This window comes from Drosophila hydei, unplaced genomic scaffold (assembly GCF_003285905.1).
Source record: "Drosophila hydei strain 15085-1641.00,03,60 unplaced genomic scaffold, DhydRS2 tig00008135-arrow-pilon, whole genome shotgun sequence".
Taxonomy (NCBI): domain Eukaryota; kingdom Metazoa; phylum Arthropoda; class Insecta; order Diptera; family Drosophilidae; genus Drosophila; species Drosophila hydei.
The window spans coordinates 119,696-137,065 of record NW_022045844.1 but is presented as its reverse complement, the minus strand read 5'-3'; the positions used below and the strand labels follow the sequence as shown (position 1 = coordinate 137,065).

The 17,370-nt window shown below is 43.7% G+C and overlaps 6 protein-coding genes across 7 annotated transcripts; 3 read left to right on the top strand and 3 right to left on the bottom strand.

The window, feature by feature from the left end:
- Window positions 1-729: 729 nt before the first annotated feature.
- On the bottom strand, window positions 730-2,174 carry LOC111595393 (ras-related protein Rac1). Its single transcript, XM_023309095.2, has one exon. It carries the CDS (start codon window positions 1,808-1,810, stop codon window positions 1,232-1,234), a length of 579 nt encoding a protein of 192 aa, XP_023164863.1. The 5' UTR covers window positions 1,811-2,174; the 3' UTR covers window positions 730-1,231.
- Window positions 2,175-2,409: 235 nt separating this feature from the next.
- LOC111595390 (acetyl-CoA acetyltransferase) lies at window positions 2,410-4,313 on the top strand. Its single transcript, XM_023309092.2, has 5 exons — window positions 2,410-2,762; window positions 2,839-2,960; window positions 3,071-3,183; window positions 3,242-3,857; window positions 3,918-4,313. Exons 1-5 carry the CDS (start codon window positions 2,720-2,722, stop codon window positions 4,200-4,202), a joined length of 1,179 nt encoding a protein of 392 aa, XP_023164860.1. The 5' UTR covers window positions 2,410-2,719; the 3' UTR covers window positions 4,203-4,313.
- A 124-nt stretch (window positions 4,314-4,437) lies between these two features.
- LOC111595389 (5'-nucleotidase domain-containing protein 1) lies at window positions 4,438-6,650 on the bottom strand. The gene has a single exon (XM_023309091.2). It carries the CDS (start codon window positions 6,541-6,543, stop codon window positions 4,903-4,905), a length of 1,641 nt encoding a protein of 546 aa, XP_023164859.1. The 5' UTR covers window positions 6,544-6,650; the 3' UTR covers window positions 4,438-4,902.
- Window positions 6,651-6,726: 76 nt separating this feature from the next.
- On the top strand, window positions 6,727-10,883 carry LOC111595385 (RNA polymerase-associated protein CTR9 homolog). Its single transcript, XM_023309084.2, has 6 exons — window positions 6,727-6,896; window positions 6,960-7,058; window positions 7,127-8,059; window positions 8,122-8,958; window positions 9,019-9,476; window positions 9,535-10,883. The coding sequence occupies exons 1-6, from the start codon at window positions 6,855-6,857 to the stop codon at window positions 10,748-10,750; spliced, it is 3,585 nt and encodes a 1,194-aa protein (XP_023164852.2). The 5' UTR covers window positions 6,727-6,854; the 3' UTR covers window positions 10,751-10,883.
- On the bottom strand, window positions 10,881-12,473 carry LOC111595392 (lipid droplet-associated hydrolase). The gene is made up of 2 exons (XM_023309094.2): window positions 11,848-12,473; window positions 10,881-11,782 (listed from the first exon to the last, which is right to left on the bottom strand). The coding sequence occupies exons 1-2, from the start codon at window positions 12,053-12,055 to the stop codon at window positions 11,055-11,057; spliced, it is 936 nt and encodes a 311-aa protein (XP_023164862.2). The 5' UTR covers window positions 12,056-12,473; the 3' UTR covers window positions 10,881-11,054.
- Window positions 12,474-12,574: 101 nt separating this feature from the next.
- LOC111595387 (probable E3 ubiquitin-protein ligase HERC4) lies at window positions 12,575-17,009 on the top strand. 2 transcript variants are annotated; one of them, XM_023309086.2, is made up of 10 exons: window positions 12,575-13,159; window positions 13,218-13,380; window positions 13,527-13,763; window positions 13,819-14,807; window positions 14,870-15,193; window positions 15,263-15,553; window positions 15,611-16,206; window positions 16,265-16,490; window positions 16,547-16,660; window positions 16,725-17,009. In XM_023309086.2, the coding sequence occupies exons 1-10, from the start codon at window positions 13,091-13,093 to the stop codon at window positions 16,875-16,877; spliced, it is 3,162 nt and encodes a 1,053-aa protein (XP_023164854.1). In that variant the 5' UTR covers window positions 12,575-13,090; the 3' UTR covers window positions 16,878-17,009. The 2 variants fall into 2 exon arrangements, with proteins under 2 accessions (XP_023164854.1, XP_023164853.1); XM_023309085.2 differs by having other exon boundaries at window positions 13,218-13,395.
- Window positions 17,010-17,370: the final 361 nt, after the last annotated feature.

Genomic DNA, 17,370 nt, shown 5'->3' with positions numbered 1-17,370 from the left:
TTTTTTGATTTCCAATTTATATTTCAATCTTTTTTCGCTGTGATAAGCTATTTTGTCGACGTTGAAATTGAAAACCAAAAAAGACCTGTTGAGGTCGAAATATATACACATGTGTATATATACTTTATATATATATATATATGCATATGTCACATCTGCCATTAGGGTTACTCAAGTTTAGCTCGATTGAAATTTTTTTTTTCTGTATGCTTTATTTGATTTCCATTGACACATTTATGTATATGTATGTAATTAGATTTGCTTTCGTTTTCGAATATTTAAAATACAAAGTATTCAAAGTTTCAGTTATCCTGGTTTTCTTATTTTTTTTTGTGTTTTGTGTATTTTAAATCAGTACATGTACATAGTATACGAAGGACTTTATCTTATATGTATGTAGTTCCATTTTATGTTTATCTTTTTTAGCAATTTAAAAATTGTTCTTTTGGAAATCGTGCTCCACTTAGGAAATGCATCTCATACATTATTTCTGTTCTTTATTTTCATTACCTCTTTATATGTATATGTATTTGTTTTTAGCTGCAATTCTGCCTAATCTTCGCCTTTCTACTAGTTTCCGTTCAGTTTCAATCAACATCTAAGTTAAATTTTGTAATTGCAACGGAACGTTTTACTGGCTGCATCATCTTTGAATTCTCTTTTTGCTTTTCGCGTTTTCTCAGCTCTGTATTTTAATACAATTTTCCTTCTTTTAAGTTTTTTTTTTGTTTTTTTTTTTTTTGATTTTTTTTTGGTTTTACAACATTAATTTTTAATTAACTTTTAGTTCAAATTAATGCACATGTTTGAAATTAGTTCAAATCGAAAAGAAAAGCGAAAACATGGAACAAACACACTTAAACGAAACAGGACAAAAAGTTTAAAGTTTAAACAAAAGGACGACGAGTAACAAAAATTAGTAAGAAAATTCGGTTTTCCCCAAATTTGTGTGTGTGTGTGTGTGTGTGGGCAAGTTTTTCTAACAAAGCAGAAAATAGAGGCAGGTTGACGTAGACTCCAGTTCCAATTACTGGATTCGTTCTCCTTCATCATCTTCTTCTGCTATAATCAACGTGCTGCTGCTCCTGCTGCTTATTTTACACAATTGTTATTAGTTAATAATATTACGTTATTAAATAGACTTGACGACAAATACAAATACAATGCTTCGTGGGTGTTCTTTGTGTGTGTGTGTATTGGTGTGGCTTGTGTGTGTGTGTGCGTCTTAAAATTAGAGTAGAGCGCATTTGCGCTTGGATTTGGGCTGCAGAACGGGACAGAGCACCGATCGAATAGCCTCATCGAAGACGGTCTTTAGGCCCTTTTGCGTCAGTGCCGAACATTCCAAATATTTAACAGCTCCAATTTCCTTAGCCATGGCCAAACCCTGTGGGTATGTAATGGGTGCTAGCTTCTTGTCGCGCAGCTTCTCAATTGTATTCTTGTCGTCGCGCAAATCCAGTTTGGTGCCCACCAATATGATTGGCGTGCTGGGGCAATGATGACGCACCTCTGGATACCACTTAGCTCGCACATTCTCGAACGAGGCTGGATTTACCAGCGAGAAGCAAATGAGGAAGACATCTGTCTGTGGATACGACAATGGCCGCAAACGATCATAATCCTCCTGACCTGCCGTATCCCACAAGCCCAAATTGATGGGCTTCGCATCGACCATCACATTGGCGGAGTAATTGTCGAAGACGGTGGGAATATACTCTCCGGGAAATGCATTTGTCGTATAGCTGATGAGCAGGCATGTTTTACCCACAGCACCATCACCCACGACGACACACTTAATCGCCTGCATATTATTTGTTGCGTTTGCTGCTGCTGCTGCTACTGCTGGTGCTTTGTGTGATTGTGCGGCTATAGATGTTGTTGTTGTCTTGGTTAGGGTGGTGGTTGTTGTTGTTGTTTCTGTAGTTGGTGTTGGGCGAGGGCTGGGGCTGTTGCTGTTGGCTGCTGTTGACGCTGTAACTTTGTGTCGGCTCCTTAAAACTACGACTTAGTTGCAATCTGTACAAGTTATATAGCTGCCGACCTGTCCAGGAGTCGCGGTCTGGGCGCGTTTGTTCTTAATGTGTTTACAATGCGCGTTTTGTGCGTTTTTTCAGCATAAAATAATTTTCTGTGTACTGAGATACCGTATCGATATAATAACCCATCGATACCTTTAGGGACATACTAATTGAAACTATCACTGTTATCGATGTTATTTATTTTAGCTGGCAACGCCGATCACTTCACTTATCTAAAGTGCATAGTGACACTCCATTGCTTAGTTGAAATTCATTGTTCTCATCACACAAAAAACAAATAATAATTCGCACAAATCTCTACTCATACTTCGGACAATACAAATAAAATTAATACTTTATATGTATCATACAATAAAGTGTCATATAAATGATGTCATTGATTATATAATTAATTTATTTATTAAAATTGGATCCATAAGTACCCAAAGTTATGCCTCTAGCCTGGTAAATCATAAAAAGTCATTTAAAAAAGACACAAAACAAAGATTTATCGGCTATCGATAAGTTGAAAAAGTGATTCTTCGGCGAATATCATTGTGAACAGCCGCTGGTCGAAGCGAGACACATTTGGTTCAGCGCGCCCACAACGTAAACATCGTTCGGTTGCTGCCCGGCACTATATTTGTTGCTTATTTATCATTTTAAGCGTAAACACTTGTAAATTGTATTAGCTAACGATGTCTGACGTATATATCGTGTCCGCAGCGCGTACGCCAATTGGTAAAATGCGCAGTTTCACACAAGTTTGATGTAGTGTTTAATTAGAGAAAACTTTCTCTTATTTGCATTTTTTTAGGCAGCTTCAATGGTACACTTTCTAAATTGAAGGCTTCCGATTTGGGCAGCGTGGTCATTAAGGAGGTGTTGAAGCGCGCCCATGTCGAGGCGCCACAAGTGAACGAAGTTATTATGGGTCAGGTATTTTACATGTTCCTCTCAATTGTTGCTAATTTGCAAATCAATTTGTTTTGTTCGTATACAAATTAGATTCAATTTGTTATGTAAATTTCGCTTGTGCTTCCCTGCAGGCATTGACTGCAGGCCAAGGCCAGAATCCCGCTCGCCAAGCCTCTCTCAAGGCAGGTTTACCTATTGAGGTGCCCGCGTATGGAATCAATGTGCTTTGCGGATCGGGTTTAAAGTATGTATATTGATTGACTCATCTTTTGAAAGCGGCACTATATTGTTTGCTTTCCTAGAACTGTGGTGCTGGGCTATCAGGCGATACGTTCGGGCGATGCTAAGATTGTTATTGCCGGCGGCCAGGAGAGTATGTCCCTTGCTCCACATGTTATGCATCTACGCCAGGGCATCAAAATGGGCTCTGGAATGCTGCTGGATACCATGGTGAACGATGGCCTGACCGATGCAATGGATCAAATACATATGGGTATCACTGCTGAGAACCTGGCGGAAAAGTACCAAATAAGTCGCGAGGCTCAGGATGCTCAGGCATTGCAGTCGCAGCTGCTCGCCGAGCAGGCCCAGAAGCAGGGCTATTTTGATGCTGAGATCGTGCCTGTTGAGATCAAGGATCGCAAGGGCACACAGATATTTAGCAAAGATGAATACATCAAACCGGGCAGCACTTTGGAGGGCTTGCAAAAGCTGCGACCCGCCTTCAAGGAGGGAGGCACCGTCACGCCTGGTAATGCATCGGGTGTCAACGATTCAGCTGCAGCTGTGCTGCTCATGTCCGGCGAAGAGGTTAACAAACGTGGTCTTAAGCCTCTTGCTAAAATTGTGGGCTGGACTCAGAGCGGTATTGAGCCCAATGTCATGGGCCTCGGTCCAGTGACTGCGGTAGAGTCATTGGTAAGCGAAGCATTCATATTCTGTTTTTTTTTTATCCCAGGCTTATATTCGCTTTTGTAGCTAACAAAAATTGGCTGGACTCGAGATGATGTGGATCTGTACGAGCTGAACGAGGCATTTGCTGCTCAGGCTCTAGCCGTGCTGAAGTGCCTCAAGTTGGATGAGAAAAAAGTTAATGTGCATGGCGGCGCCATTGCGCTAGGCCATCCCATTGGTGCCTCGGGCGCACGTGTCTTAGTGACCTTGCTGTATGCCCTAGAGCGAACAGGCGGACGACGTGGCATCGCCTCCCTGTGCATTGGTGGTGGCATGGGCATTGCCCTGGCCGTAGAGCGAATATTTTAAATTATGCTGTATTTAGTCAATGAGCTCCACCTAATTATTGTTTCCATTGTTGCCTTTGCTGTACGGTTTCCAGTTGAGTATTTATAATATATTTTCATTTTTTTCGGTATTACGGTTGGTCACAAATAAATATATTGAGATCTTTAAAAGATATTATATTGTTAGTTGTTAAACATTTAATTTTTATTGATATATTTCTTTCAATTTACTAATATTTCTATTTATAAAGATTTGAACTAGAAATTTGTAGAGAAAATAGGCTTTATACGTGTCGAGCACACCTGCCAAATGTTATTTGCATTACAGCTTGTGCCTGAACGACATTTACATACTTATATAGTATAAATCTGTAAAGCGCTTCAATAACAACCGATTTAATTCGTTTACCTCATGCTGCTTAGGACTTAAGCTTTTTGTACATTCGTCAAAGTTGCTTATAACTACTAACTACTATTAGTATTAACGAGTATAATACTTTATAAAATACAAATGATCTTAGCTATTTTGAAGGCCTGCTTGAGTTATGCAATATATAGAATATGTACTTAAATTATTCGGTCGCCGAACATTTATTTATTTTGCTATCGAGTATAATTTATATGTCTGACTTTCGTCGAGAAGTTCAATTTAGATGCACTGCGCAACAGCTCAGTCCGGAGATAATTGTGTATTCTGAGCATGTCTTGTCGAAAACGTCTTATCAGACGCAACCACCGCACCAGCTCGTCGTCAGATTGCTGCACTCGAGATATTTGGGCACCATCGGATAGAAGCCGTTGACATTGTTACACACAAGCCGTTGAGTTGGTGACGTCTGGCACATCTGTTCCATGGAAGAGATGCAAATCTGGGCATAGTTCGCTATGAAGCCAGACCATATAGTAGGTGTCCGGCCGTCGTTAAAATACGGGCCCCAAAATTTTGACTTCAGCACCGCCTTGAAGGGGTAGTCCTTGGCCTCCATTAAAAACAGCTCCTCAGCAATGGCCACCGTATCAAAGCCACTGTGCTTAACCGGCGTATAGATATCCTGTATGATGTTGTCTCCGAAATATAAAGCTCGTGCTTTACTCGAATCTTTGTTCAAGAGTCTTGCCATCGACTGGTGCAGCTGATGCCAATTGCCCTGCGCATAAACATTGCCCGGCTGGAGATACTCCTGCAGACTTAGTTCGCTGTTTGGTAGCTCACGCTTTGCCACAGCATCCACGTTCAAATAGGCTCGCTTCTGAGTAAAAAAGCCCGGCTTCTTGGCATAGGTGACTATAAAATCAAAATATTCTCGCCAATTGGCACCCAGCGCCTGTGTGGCTGTTAAATCGGCAAAGTCTATGTTCGAGCCGGTCAACAAGAAGAGCTTTTTGTCAGCTTGTCTCAATTCTTTCAGCCAGGTGAACAGTTTTGTACAGCTCGGCAGCACATAGCGATGTGGCTCTGCGCGTAAAGCCTTAAAGTAGAGACTGGAATCATTACTGAAGTTATCGCGGCTATAGCTATGCATAAGGGCTTCTAGGAGATCCCCCCAAACTTTGTATTCATTGGGTTTACCACTTGATCCGCTCTCATTGTCTACTACATCTACGGCTTGGGCAAACACCAGGGCGCTGGGCATATCAAAGTAATCAAGAAGCGTGCGCATCTGCTCAGATGCTGGACCATTCCAGGTGGACAGGGGATTATTATAAAAGGCTGTAGCCACATCCCAGCGTCGTTCGGCACCGTAAATACTCTCAATTTCGTCATCGCTCAGCAGACGTGTACCATGCGATGCACGTATAATGGTCGCTTCATTGCTCAGCTTCAGCACATTACCCCGAACTCCATCGAGCATCAAACCTTTCTGGAAAAAATCCATATCCAAGTCCTTGGACAGCAATGCTGGTGAATAGCCTTTAACTTCCACCAGGTACTGCTTAAGCACGTTATAGATGAGCGGCGTCATCTCCTGTAGATTGTACCGCAACAATGTGCCATCCAGATCGAACCCAATGATGTCATAGTCCATCAGATCCAATTCCTTGCAATACGAATTCATGATTGTGCTGGCTGAGTATCTGGAATATTGCGCAGCGCTCGACTGGCCTGTGCTAACGTCTCGGCGTGCGAGTGTGTGCGTGCATGCGTGCCTGCACAGCTGATTTTCGTCACCTAAAATCGATGTTGATTTTTGCGCCAATAGTGCTGAACGATTACAGCTCTTATGTAATTGACACAGAACATCTGTTAGACTTTGTTTGTGTACTTTATGGTGGAAATTTTTCGCTACAGCTGCCCTTATTGTCGAAGGGCGCACACTAACAACCAGTTGGCACAAACTCACTCGCCGAATGGCACGCTGCATTTTTACCAATAGCCTAATACATTATCGGCTTGAATTTTAAATAAATTTTGTTAATTTTACTACATAATTCTATCCATAAACAATGCCAGCTTAAACTAATCGATGGCACACTCGATATCTGAGTCAAATAACTCGATTCTTATGCATGTCAAATATCGGACGCGTATCGATGCTTCGTAGAGAGTATCGAAAGGTCTCAATGTTTTTTTTTAGCAAGCGTACCGCTTTAAAAAAATAAATCGTAATTTTTGTGTAATTTAACGTTATAAAGTCACCAATTGTTTGGCCCTCGAGCCACTTCTACTGTAATCATGTCCACATGCATCGAAATTCCTCTGCAGGACACAGATGAGGTAAGATTAAAACGCTGTGCTTCCAATGTAAATGTGTTTGCACCAAAAAAAAAATGCTTACAGGTCATCGAAGTGGACCCGGATCAACTGCCCGAATGCTCTGAAGTGTTTAGCATATTGCTGCAGGAACGTGCTCCTTTGCACGTCTGGGTCAATGTGGCGGTATGTGATAATAATTTATATAACTAGGCTAGTATAGGGGACTTACCAGGATTATACCTGTTCCACAGTTGGCATACTACAAGCAGAAGAAGACGGATGACTTCATTATGCTGCTGGAAGCAGCTCGTGATAAGGGCACCACTGACTATCGTGACTATAAAACGGATCAAATGCGCGCCTATGATATGCTGGCCGCCCATTATGTACAGGAAGCATATAGAGAGAAGTCCAAGGATAAGAAGCGCGAGCTTTTCATGAAGGCCACCAATTTATATACGAATGCTGACAAAATCATTATGTACGATCAAAGCCATTTACTGGGACGTGCCTACTTCTGTCTGCTCGAGGGTGATAAAATGGATCAGGCTGATGCGCAATTTAACTTCGTGCTTAATCAATCGCCTTCAAATATACCATCTCTTCTGGGTAAGGCTTGCATTGCATTCAATCGCAAGGACTATCGCGGTGCCATGGCATTCTACAAGAAGGCATTGCGCACGAATCCCAATTGTCCGGCAAACGTGCGAATTGGCATGGCGCACTGCTTCCTCAAGATGGGCAATGCCGAAAAAGCCAAATTAGCCTTTGAGCGAGCCCTGCAACTGGACCAGCAATGCGTAGGCGCTCTGATTGGCCTGGCTGTGCTCAAGCTCAATCAACTGGAGCCGGAGTCCAATAAGCTGGGCGTGCAAATGCTCTCCAAGGCTTACACCATCGACAATGCCAATCCAATGGTTCTGAATCATTTGGCCAATCATTTCTTTTTCAAGAAAGACTACCAAAAGGTTCATCATTTGGCTTTGCACGCCTTCCATAATACCGAAAATGAAGCGATGCGAGCCGAGAGCTGCTATCAGCTAGCCAGGAGCTTCCATGCCCAAAGCGATTATGACCAGGCCTTCCAATACTACTATCAATCCACGCAGATTGCGCCAGCTAACTTTGTGCTTCCGCACTACGGACTTGGTCAGATGTATATCTATCGCGGAGATACAGAAAACGTAAATGCGCAACTAATCACTCATTAAATATACATGTCATGAAATTATAAATCTATTTACAGGCAGCGCAATGCTTTGAGAAAGTGCTGAAGATTCAGCCGGGTAACTACGAGACCATGAAAATCCTCGGCTCACTGTATGCGCACTCCAATTCGCAGACCAAGCGTGATATGGCCAAGACACACTTGAAGAAGGTTACCGAACAGTTTCCAGAGGACATTGAAGCGTGGATAGAGTTGGCGCAGATATTAGAGCAAAATGATTTGCAGGCCTCATTGAATGCCTATGGTACTGCCTCCAGTATTTTGCGTGACAAAGCCAAATATGAGATTCCGGCAGAAATACAGAATAATGTCGCCTCACTGCATTATCGTCTGGGAAATCTGAAATTAGCCAAGGACACGCTGGAGTCCGCGCTGCAGCATGCTAGCTCCGAGATGGACAAGGATGTCAAATACTACGAGTCCATACAGGTCACCATGAAATATAATCTGGCCCGCTTGAACGAGGCGATGAGCAGCTTCGATGTAGCCGATAAGCTGTACAAGGAGATACTCAAGGAGCATCCCAACTATATTGATTGCTATCTGCGGCTGGGCTGCATGGCGCGTGATAAAGGCCTTATCTTTGTCGCATCGGATTTCTTCAAAGATGCACTTAATATTAACAACGATAACCCAGATGCTAGGTCGCTGCTTGGCAATTTGCATTTAGCGAAAATGCAATTCGCTTTGGGTCAAAAGAATTTTGAGACTATACTCAAGAATCCGGCAACAGCTTCAGATGCCTACTCCCTGATTGCTCTGGGAAACTTCTCGCTGCAGACATTGCATCAGCCAAGTCGCGACAAGGAAAAAGAACGCAAGCATCAGGAGAAGGCGCTGGCTATATTCAAGCAGGTAAACGTGGTGGTATTAAAGCAATTTGTTTTCGGTTAATATGAAAGCATTTTTAATCAGGTGCTGCGTACGGATCCTCGCAACATTTGGGCTACCAATGGCATTGGGGCCGTACTCGCCCACAAGGGTTGCGTCATCGAGGCGCGCGACATTTTTGCTCAGGTGCGCGAGGCCACCGCTGACTTTTGTGATGTGTGGCTAAACATTGCCCATGTCTACGTCGAACAGAAGCAATATATTAGCGCCATACAGATGTACGAGAATTGTATGAAGAAGTTCTACAAACACAACAATGTCGAAGTGATGCAGTACCTCGCACGCGCCTATCTCCGTGCCAATAAGCTGGTGGAGGCCAAGGCTGTGCTGCTGAAGGCTCGTCGTGTGGCACCCCAGGACACTGTATTGCTGTTTAATATAGCTGTAGTGCTATCCCGACTGGCCATGGCCATACTCAAGGATGAAAAGTCCACGCTAGAGGTGGTTCTGCAAGCGGTGCATGAACTGGAACTGGCGCACAAGTAAATTGCTTTAAACTCTATCAATCTTTATACCTGTAACATATCTTTTCCCAATTAGATACTTCCAATACTTGTCCGTGCATGGAGACAAGACACGCTTCAATATAGAGGTAGCCGGCGTTGAGGCCAACACATGTCAAGATCTGCTGTCACAGGCGCAATATCATGTGGGACGCGCACGTCGCATTGATGAAGAGGATCGTACATTGCGACGCCGCCAAGAGGAGGAACGAGAAGCCTTCAAGTTGAAGATACTGGAGCAGCGCAAGCGACGCGAAGAGGAGGCTAAAACATCGCGCGATCAGCTGTTGGCCAAACGACAAGAGTACGTGGAAAAGACCAAGAATTTGCTCATCATTGCCGACGCACCTCCCGAAAAGGAGCGCAAGAAGGGCAGCGGCCGACCGCGCAAGGATGATTACATCTCAGGCACGGACAGCGGGGATGGTGTGCAACGCGAAGACCGGACCAACAAGAAAAGGAGCAAGGGTGAGCGCAAGAAGGGCAGCGGACGCAAGCGCAAAACTGAAAAGTATGAAAGCGATAGCGAGGAGGAATCTGCTGGTGGTGGCGGTCGCGGCGACAAAAAGCAGAAGAAGAAGAAACTGCAGCAGAAGAACGCCAAGGATGTCAAGGAGAAACTGTCTGCCAAACAGCGTCTCAAAATTGTCTCTAAGGAGACAATATCGACTAGCGAATCAGAGAGCGATGGCAAGCGCAGTCGCAGTAGGAGCAGAAACCGCAGCCGTAGCAAATCAGGCAGTCGCAGTGGCAGCCGGTCGGGCAGTGGCACTGGTAGCGGCAGCGATCACAGCCGCAGCAGAAGCCGCAAGAGCGGCACTCGCAGTCGCAGCGGCAGCCGCTCTGGTAGCGGTAGTGGCAGCGATCGTGGACAGAAGCGCAACAGGAGTCGCAGTGGCAGCGAGAGCGATGGCGTTGCACAGCGCAAGCGGGCCAAGAATCGCATTGAGTCTGGCGGGGAATCGGACAAATCACGATCACCTTCCCGTTCACGCTCACGGTCACGATCACGTTCGCACTCAAAATCTGTTTCGCGTTCGCGTTCGAAGTCTGCAAATCGTTCGCGTTCCCGCTCAGGCAGTCGATCAAAATCCAAATCTAAATCAAAGTCTCCATCCGGCTCACGTTCTCCTTCACGTTCACGCTCTCACTCCAAGTCAAAATCGCGCTCTCGTTCTCGTGCTGGTAGCGGTTCCCGATCGCCTTCACGCAGCCGCTCCCGATCTCGTTCCGGATCAGCGGCCAGCAATTGATTGTAAAATACACATGCAACTTCACCTCCACATTGAGTAAATCATCAAAGCTCGTATCTTAAACGTAATTCTTGATTATAACTAGGACGCAAAATAAAAATTGTGCTACAACTAAACAAGATCTCTCTTATACTCGTACAAAACCTTGTCTTTATTGTGTCATAGACTTTGATATACATATAAAATTGTACCTATTACCATAAGGACTCTAAAATCACTACGTAAAGAAAGAGAGTTTGCAAATATTCGCATATAATATTAAGATTAGGCAACAATTGGCTAGAAGGCCCCCTAGAAGTTAGCCCTATTGCAGATGCTGTTTTATCATATTACTGACAATGTTAGCCATGGGCTTGGAATGACGTAGAACGAATGCATGGGCGATATTCATGTTGTCCAGCTGTGCGTCCACTTGAGGGAAAACCAACTTGAGTTGATTGTAGTATTTGACCGGAACCCAGCCGTCGGTGGTGCCGTAGTAGAATTTTAGCAGATGCAAATTCTCTTCGATTATGTCACGTTGCAAAACACTAACACGAGCCATTTCGTCATCGGCCAGAAACACCACTTTCTCCGCCACTGAAGGCTTGGTGTACTTCAGAGCCGTTCCAACGAAATGATTGGGTATGGCAAATATCCAAAAGTAGATTTGTATCAAAAAGATGCGTATCCAAGCGGGCAGCCAATTGAACGAGTTAAAAAAGACGTAGCCAAACACAGAATAAAGGGGCATAGCCACTTTGGTGAATACCCAGCCATTGGGCGATTCCATCATACGTTCTACGGTGGGGAACAACAAATAGGACTTCTTGATGCGATTCCGTATCTCCGGTTCTTTGAGCAGCTGCAGTATCATCCAGGCTCCAATCGAATGCCCAATCAGATGTATTTTCACATGTCGAGGCACATACCTCTTTATAAAGTCTATCTTGTGATCAATTTGTCCTTTGAGATTAAATAGCTCAGCATTGCCACTGAGCTGCGGTACCTCCCGAATGCTCGCCTCTGGAGGATCATCATGTCCAGCGTGACCTAAAGTCCAAAATCAATAAATTATATTTAGCAACTGTGTTTGCAGCTCATAGCCAACCACTTACCTATCACCCAGACTGGCAAATTGTGACCATCTAGGCCCAACTCTTGCTGCAGCGCACCACCGAATTCTGTGTAGAACCCTGGCAGTCCCGGATTGCCCGTTATGCAAACAACTACCTCCTTAACGTCATTTAAAGACTCCTCAATCCACTTACCCCACGTTATGATGTGTGTGGGTATGTTATTGATATTCACGTACGCTTCCTGCATTGTGTGTTAGCGTGGCAGAAATTCAATGAAAATCAATGAGTTTTCACTTTCTCACTTCCAACTCGAATTTTTAAGCTGACCAATTTAAAGTAACCGGTTTGGGTTTTGGCGCTAGATCGCCCAAACAGCCGTTACGAAGTTTTGAATTTTCAATTGCGCGCTTTATCCAGTATTATGAACACCGAATTAATGTCTGAGATTCGTGTTAAGCTTTTATTCCAAGTCTAATTGCGCAAAAGGGCAGAGTTCAGACATCAGACTCAGTTGCCGGTGTAATTCGCTATTATGGAAAATAGGCATGTCCACTCTCCGATATATATATATGTATATGCACACGTATGTGACTAGTTAAACAGTTCAAGAATAAAAAGGTTTGACTCCACACTAATACAATTTTGCACAATTTAGCGTAGCGTAATGTGTAACTATAGAAATGAAACAAACACTATACTTCACTTGTTGAAAATTGTTAATATGAAGCACATAATCATAAATGAAGCCTGCGCGTGTGTATCGATAACATTTAAATTTTATTTTGCATGAGTGTGCTTAAAGCTTCGCAATAAGTTGGCAGAGTTGTCTTTATTTATTGGTTTCTTTTGTTGTTGTTGCGGTTTTGATTTGTTATAATTTGTTATTTTTTTATAGTACAGAAATTTCTGTCGAAATTTTAAGCCTAATTCCGGTTCGAAGCACACTCAATGCGCTATTTTAAAAAAATCAAGCCGAATTTAAACTTACAGATCAGGGCTCACGAAGTCCAATAATTAAAAGTCCCAGTTTCGCGTCACAAATGCATCTGTGTGCGTGTGGAGGAACAGCAAAGCCAATCAAATAGATAAAATTGGACGGCCGCAGAGAATGTTTCCACAACACTGGAGCTTTCTCGAATATTCTTTGGCACCGTAGCGCACTTGTAAAGAGCGAATACAAAGAAGGAAGCAAAAGTCGTGCTGCTTATTGAAACAATTTGCCATCCACAATAACAACGCAACGAAAGCCACAAGTGGAAGGCAGGGTCAGGGGATCGGCAATATGGAATTATATTGCTGGGGCAATGCATCGCACGGCCAGCTGGGGCTTGGCGGCATCGAAGAAGAACAGGTAAAAGGCGTACCCATATAAATATAGACGCCCACTTTAATTTGACTTTGCTCTATAGATATTGTCGCCCAGCCGAATACCCTGGAAGCCAGATTCGGCTGTTGACCAAGTAGCTTGCGGACATCGGCACACACTCTTTCTAACTGCCAGCGGGAAGGTGTATGCATGCGGTAGCAATGATTACTCACAACTGGGACATGAGCTACCCACCAAAAGGCCACGTATGTCGCCATTTCGTATGTACAAATCTTCCATTCTCGTTGGTACACTTGTCACACCTCATTCCCATCACAACTTCCACATGTCGCTCTATGTGTCAGCCTGATAGCTGTTGCCATTTATCGCTCTTATGGCCATTTACTTGCAGTACAGATACCGGAGCTGCAGGACTATGTGATTACACAGATTGCCTGCGGTAGTCGCCACTCGATGGCGCTCTCCGAATGGGGCCAAGTCCTTAGCTGGGGAGATAATGAATGCGGCCAGCTGGGTCATGCCAGCGACCAAGATGTTATACAACTGCCTAAAATAGTAAGATATTTGGTGTCCAAGACGGTTGTTCAAATTGCCTGTGGCAGCAATCACAGTCTAGCCCTGACTTGCTGTAAGTACTTCCGATCTTAACGGATTCCGCTCAATCTATGCGTCTTCCATTGAAGGTGGTGAGCTGTATTCATGGGGCTCCAATATCTATGGCCAGCTCGGTGTCAATTCACCTTCTGAGCTCCAACAGTGCAACTATCCCATGAGACTGACCACGCTACTGGGCATACCTGTGTCAGCCATTGCCTGTGGCGGTAATCACTCTTTTCTTATATCCAAGTCTAGTGCCGTGTTCGGTTGGGGTCGCAACAATTGTGGACAGCTGGGCCTGAATGATGAAACGAATCGTGCGTATCCCACACAGCTGAAAACTCTGCGGACACTTGGCGTTCGCTTTGTGGCCTGCGGGGATGAGTTTTCTGTGTTTCTTACCATTGAGGGCGGCGTGTTTACCTGTGGCGCTGGTGCCTATGGGCAATTAGGTCATGGATTCAGCTCCAATGAGATGATACCTCGCATGGTTATGGAACTGATGGGCAGCACCATTTCGCAGGTGGCTTGTGGCAATCGACACACTCTGGCACTGGTGCCGTCGAGAGGCCGCATCTATGGATTCGGGCTAGGCAGCTCCGGGCAGCTAGGCACGCGAAACACCAAAAGCCTTAATCTACCACAGATGGTCATAGGGCCTTGGGTATCGCCAAGTGGTTCGACTCTGCTGGAGTCCACCGATGCGAAGATAGCTGCTGTCATACATCAAATCTTCTCCGGTGGCGATCAATCAATAGTGACCACCTCTATGTTCGCGGACAAAATTCCGCCAACCGACTGCCGCGTCTATAAACCGAATTCACAGATTCTTGTGTTGACTGCAGATGCCACCAAAAAATGCGCACGCATAAAAGAAGGCGATCAAAGCGATTTGGATTTATTAAACTCCATGGAGCTAATATTTAAGAGCCAGGCCTGCCTTAATGGTTCTTTTCTGCTAGATCAAGACAAGCACTTTAGTTGCTCCGTTCGCAATTATGGCCTGGATTTATTAGCTGCCCAGGCAGCCTTCGACAATCTACGCAAGGTGGAGAATCAAGGTATCAAGCAGGTGGTATGTATGATCAGTGTAAAGCTGTTTTCCATGCATAGCTAAATAATCTGATTTTATTTAAGATTTGGGATAACTTGTCGAAGGAGCTTCTGGGTTCGCTGGTTGCCTCGCCGGCTGATGTGGAGAGTATGCGGGTCTATTTATTGTTGCCCTTGTATCACGAATTTGTAAATTCGAAGCACTACAAAATACTGCACGTACCATTCGCCAATGCCATTTTCAAGCTGACTGAGAATCCACGCAAAGTGTTAGAAAAATGGTGGGCTCAGACGCCGTCTGATTATTTCGAGCAAATGGTCAATAATTTTTTGCATGTGACGGTGCATATCATCAGTTTCAAGATGGGCATCGAGGTGATCAATCACAATGAAACGCGTCAAAAGAAGGTACTCGTATGAAACTTTTTCCCAATACTCTTCAGTTACTTGCTAATCAAAGCCTAATATGTATCTTAGCTGTTGCCCTACAGCAGCGATCTGGAAGCTGTCCTAGACTTTTTGGCAAAACTTTGTCGTGTGAACGACAATCGCGACTCGCGACTCAACTTCCAGCTTTTCCACTGGCCAGAAATTACGGACTATGTGGACGTGCAGCAGGAATACTTGCGCTGGATTATATCCGAGTCGTCAACTGAATTTAACATTTGCAACTATCCATTCCTGTTCGATGCATCCGCAAAAACCTCGCTGCTGCAAGCAGACCAAGCGCTCCAAATGCATTCAGCGATGTCGAACGCAATATCAAATGTGGGCAGCTCACTGATAAATGTATATTCAATTTATTCACACAGCATTCTCTTTCAGGCATTTTACAATCTACTCAATTATGGACACGTCTCGCAGTACATTGTTTTGAATGTGACGCGAGAGAATCTGGTGCAGGATTCTTTGCGTGAGCTAGAACGGTATAGCCAAAGTGATCTCAAGAAGCCACTGAAAATCAAATTTCACGGTGAGGAAGCCGAAGATGCGGGCGGTGTGCGAAAAGAATTTTTTATGCTGTTGCTCAAGGATTTGATCGATCCCAAGTATGGCATGTTCAAAGAGTTTGAGGACTCGCGCGTCATGTGGTTCGCAGATGTGACCTTCGAGACAGAGAACATGTATTTCCTCATCGGTGTGCTATGTGGGCTGGCCATTTACAATTTTACGATAATCAATCTGCCTTTTCCGTTGGCGCTATATAAGAAGCTGCTAAAGAAACCGGTTGATCTTAGCGATTTACGCGAAATGTCACCAACGGAAGCCAATTCCATGCAAGCGATACTAGACTATACAGGAGATGACTTTAAGGAAACCTTCGATTTGACCTTTGAGATATCGCGCGATATTTACGGCGAAGCCGAGACCCAGGATCTCAAACCTAATGGCAGCAGCATTGCTGTCACAATGGAAAACAGGTTTTGCTGCATTCCATATACTTTATTTTTTTCTTTGCTAATCATGTTAGTTTTTCAGGCAAGAGTTTGTAAATCTCTATGTTGATTTTGTATTCAACAAATCCGTGGATCTTCACTATCGTGCCTTTCATGAGGGTTTTATGAAAGTTTGTTCAGGCCGTGTACTGCAAATCTTTCAGCCTGAAGAACTGATGGCTGTTGTAGTGGGAAATGAAGAATATGATTGGCAGGTACTAGAGGACAATTGCGAGTACAAGGAGGGCTATGCGTCCGGCGATGAAACGGTAATTTGATGCTCGAAGAAAATATAGTGACATTAATGCAGTTTTCTTATTTTTAGGTGAAATGGTTTTGGGAAGTTTTTCACGAACTGTCCGATGCAGAAAAGAAAATGTTTCTGCTCTATTTGACAGGCAGCGATCGTATTCCCATACAGGGCATGAAAGCCATCAAGGTAAACTGACTGGAAACCCACTGATGATTGACTATAACAGTTTCTTTATAATCTTATCGGTTAGATTGTCATACAGCCCACACCTGATGAACGCTTCTTGCCCGTAGCACACACATGTTTCAATTTGCTGGATCTCCCACGATATAAGACCAAGGAACGACTCAAGTATAAGCTGCAACAAGCTATACAACAAACTCAGGGGTTTAGTCTGATCTAATAATTTTATCATAGCGTTATTGAGTGCAGACATTTTTTCGTATTTTCTAAAACACATTTAGCATTTGCCTTGAATTATAAGTAAAACAAAAACGGTAGGAAACCATATAAAACACCAGTTTTCAGAGATCTAATCATCTGAAATATTATTGTGTTGTTTAGCTTTATAAAAAGATTTTAGCATATTGTTACAAATAAATTTGGTGAATTAAGATTAAAAACAAACAATATTAATTTATTTTAAAGCTCAAAAATTCACATTTAAATTGAACGCGTATAGTCATGGTGCCATATCAGTCAAGTTCGTTGATTTGATCACTTTAATTGTCGGAGTTGCCGCCTCCAATAAAATTTCTAAGTCGATAGGCGATAACCGATAAGATTTAAAAACAGCACATCACTATTGCTCAACGCAGTTGTTATTGGCTATGCGAAATGTGGCGGCAAACGAACAGTCAGTTTAGTTAGGCTTTAACTTTTGCAAGGTGCGCTTG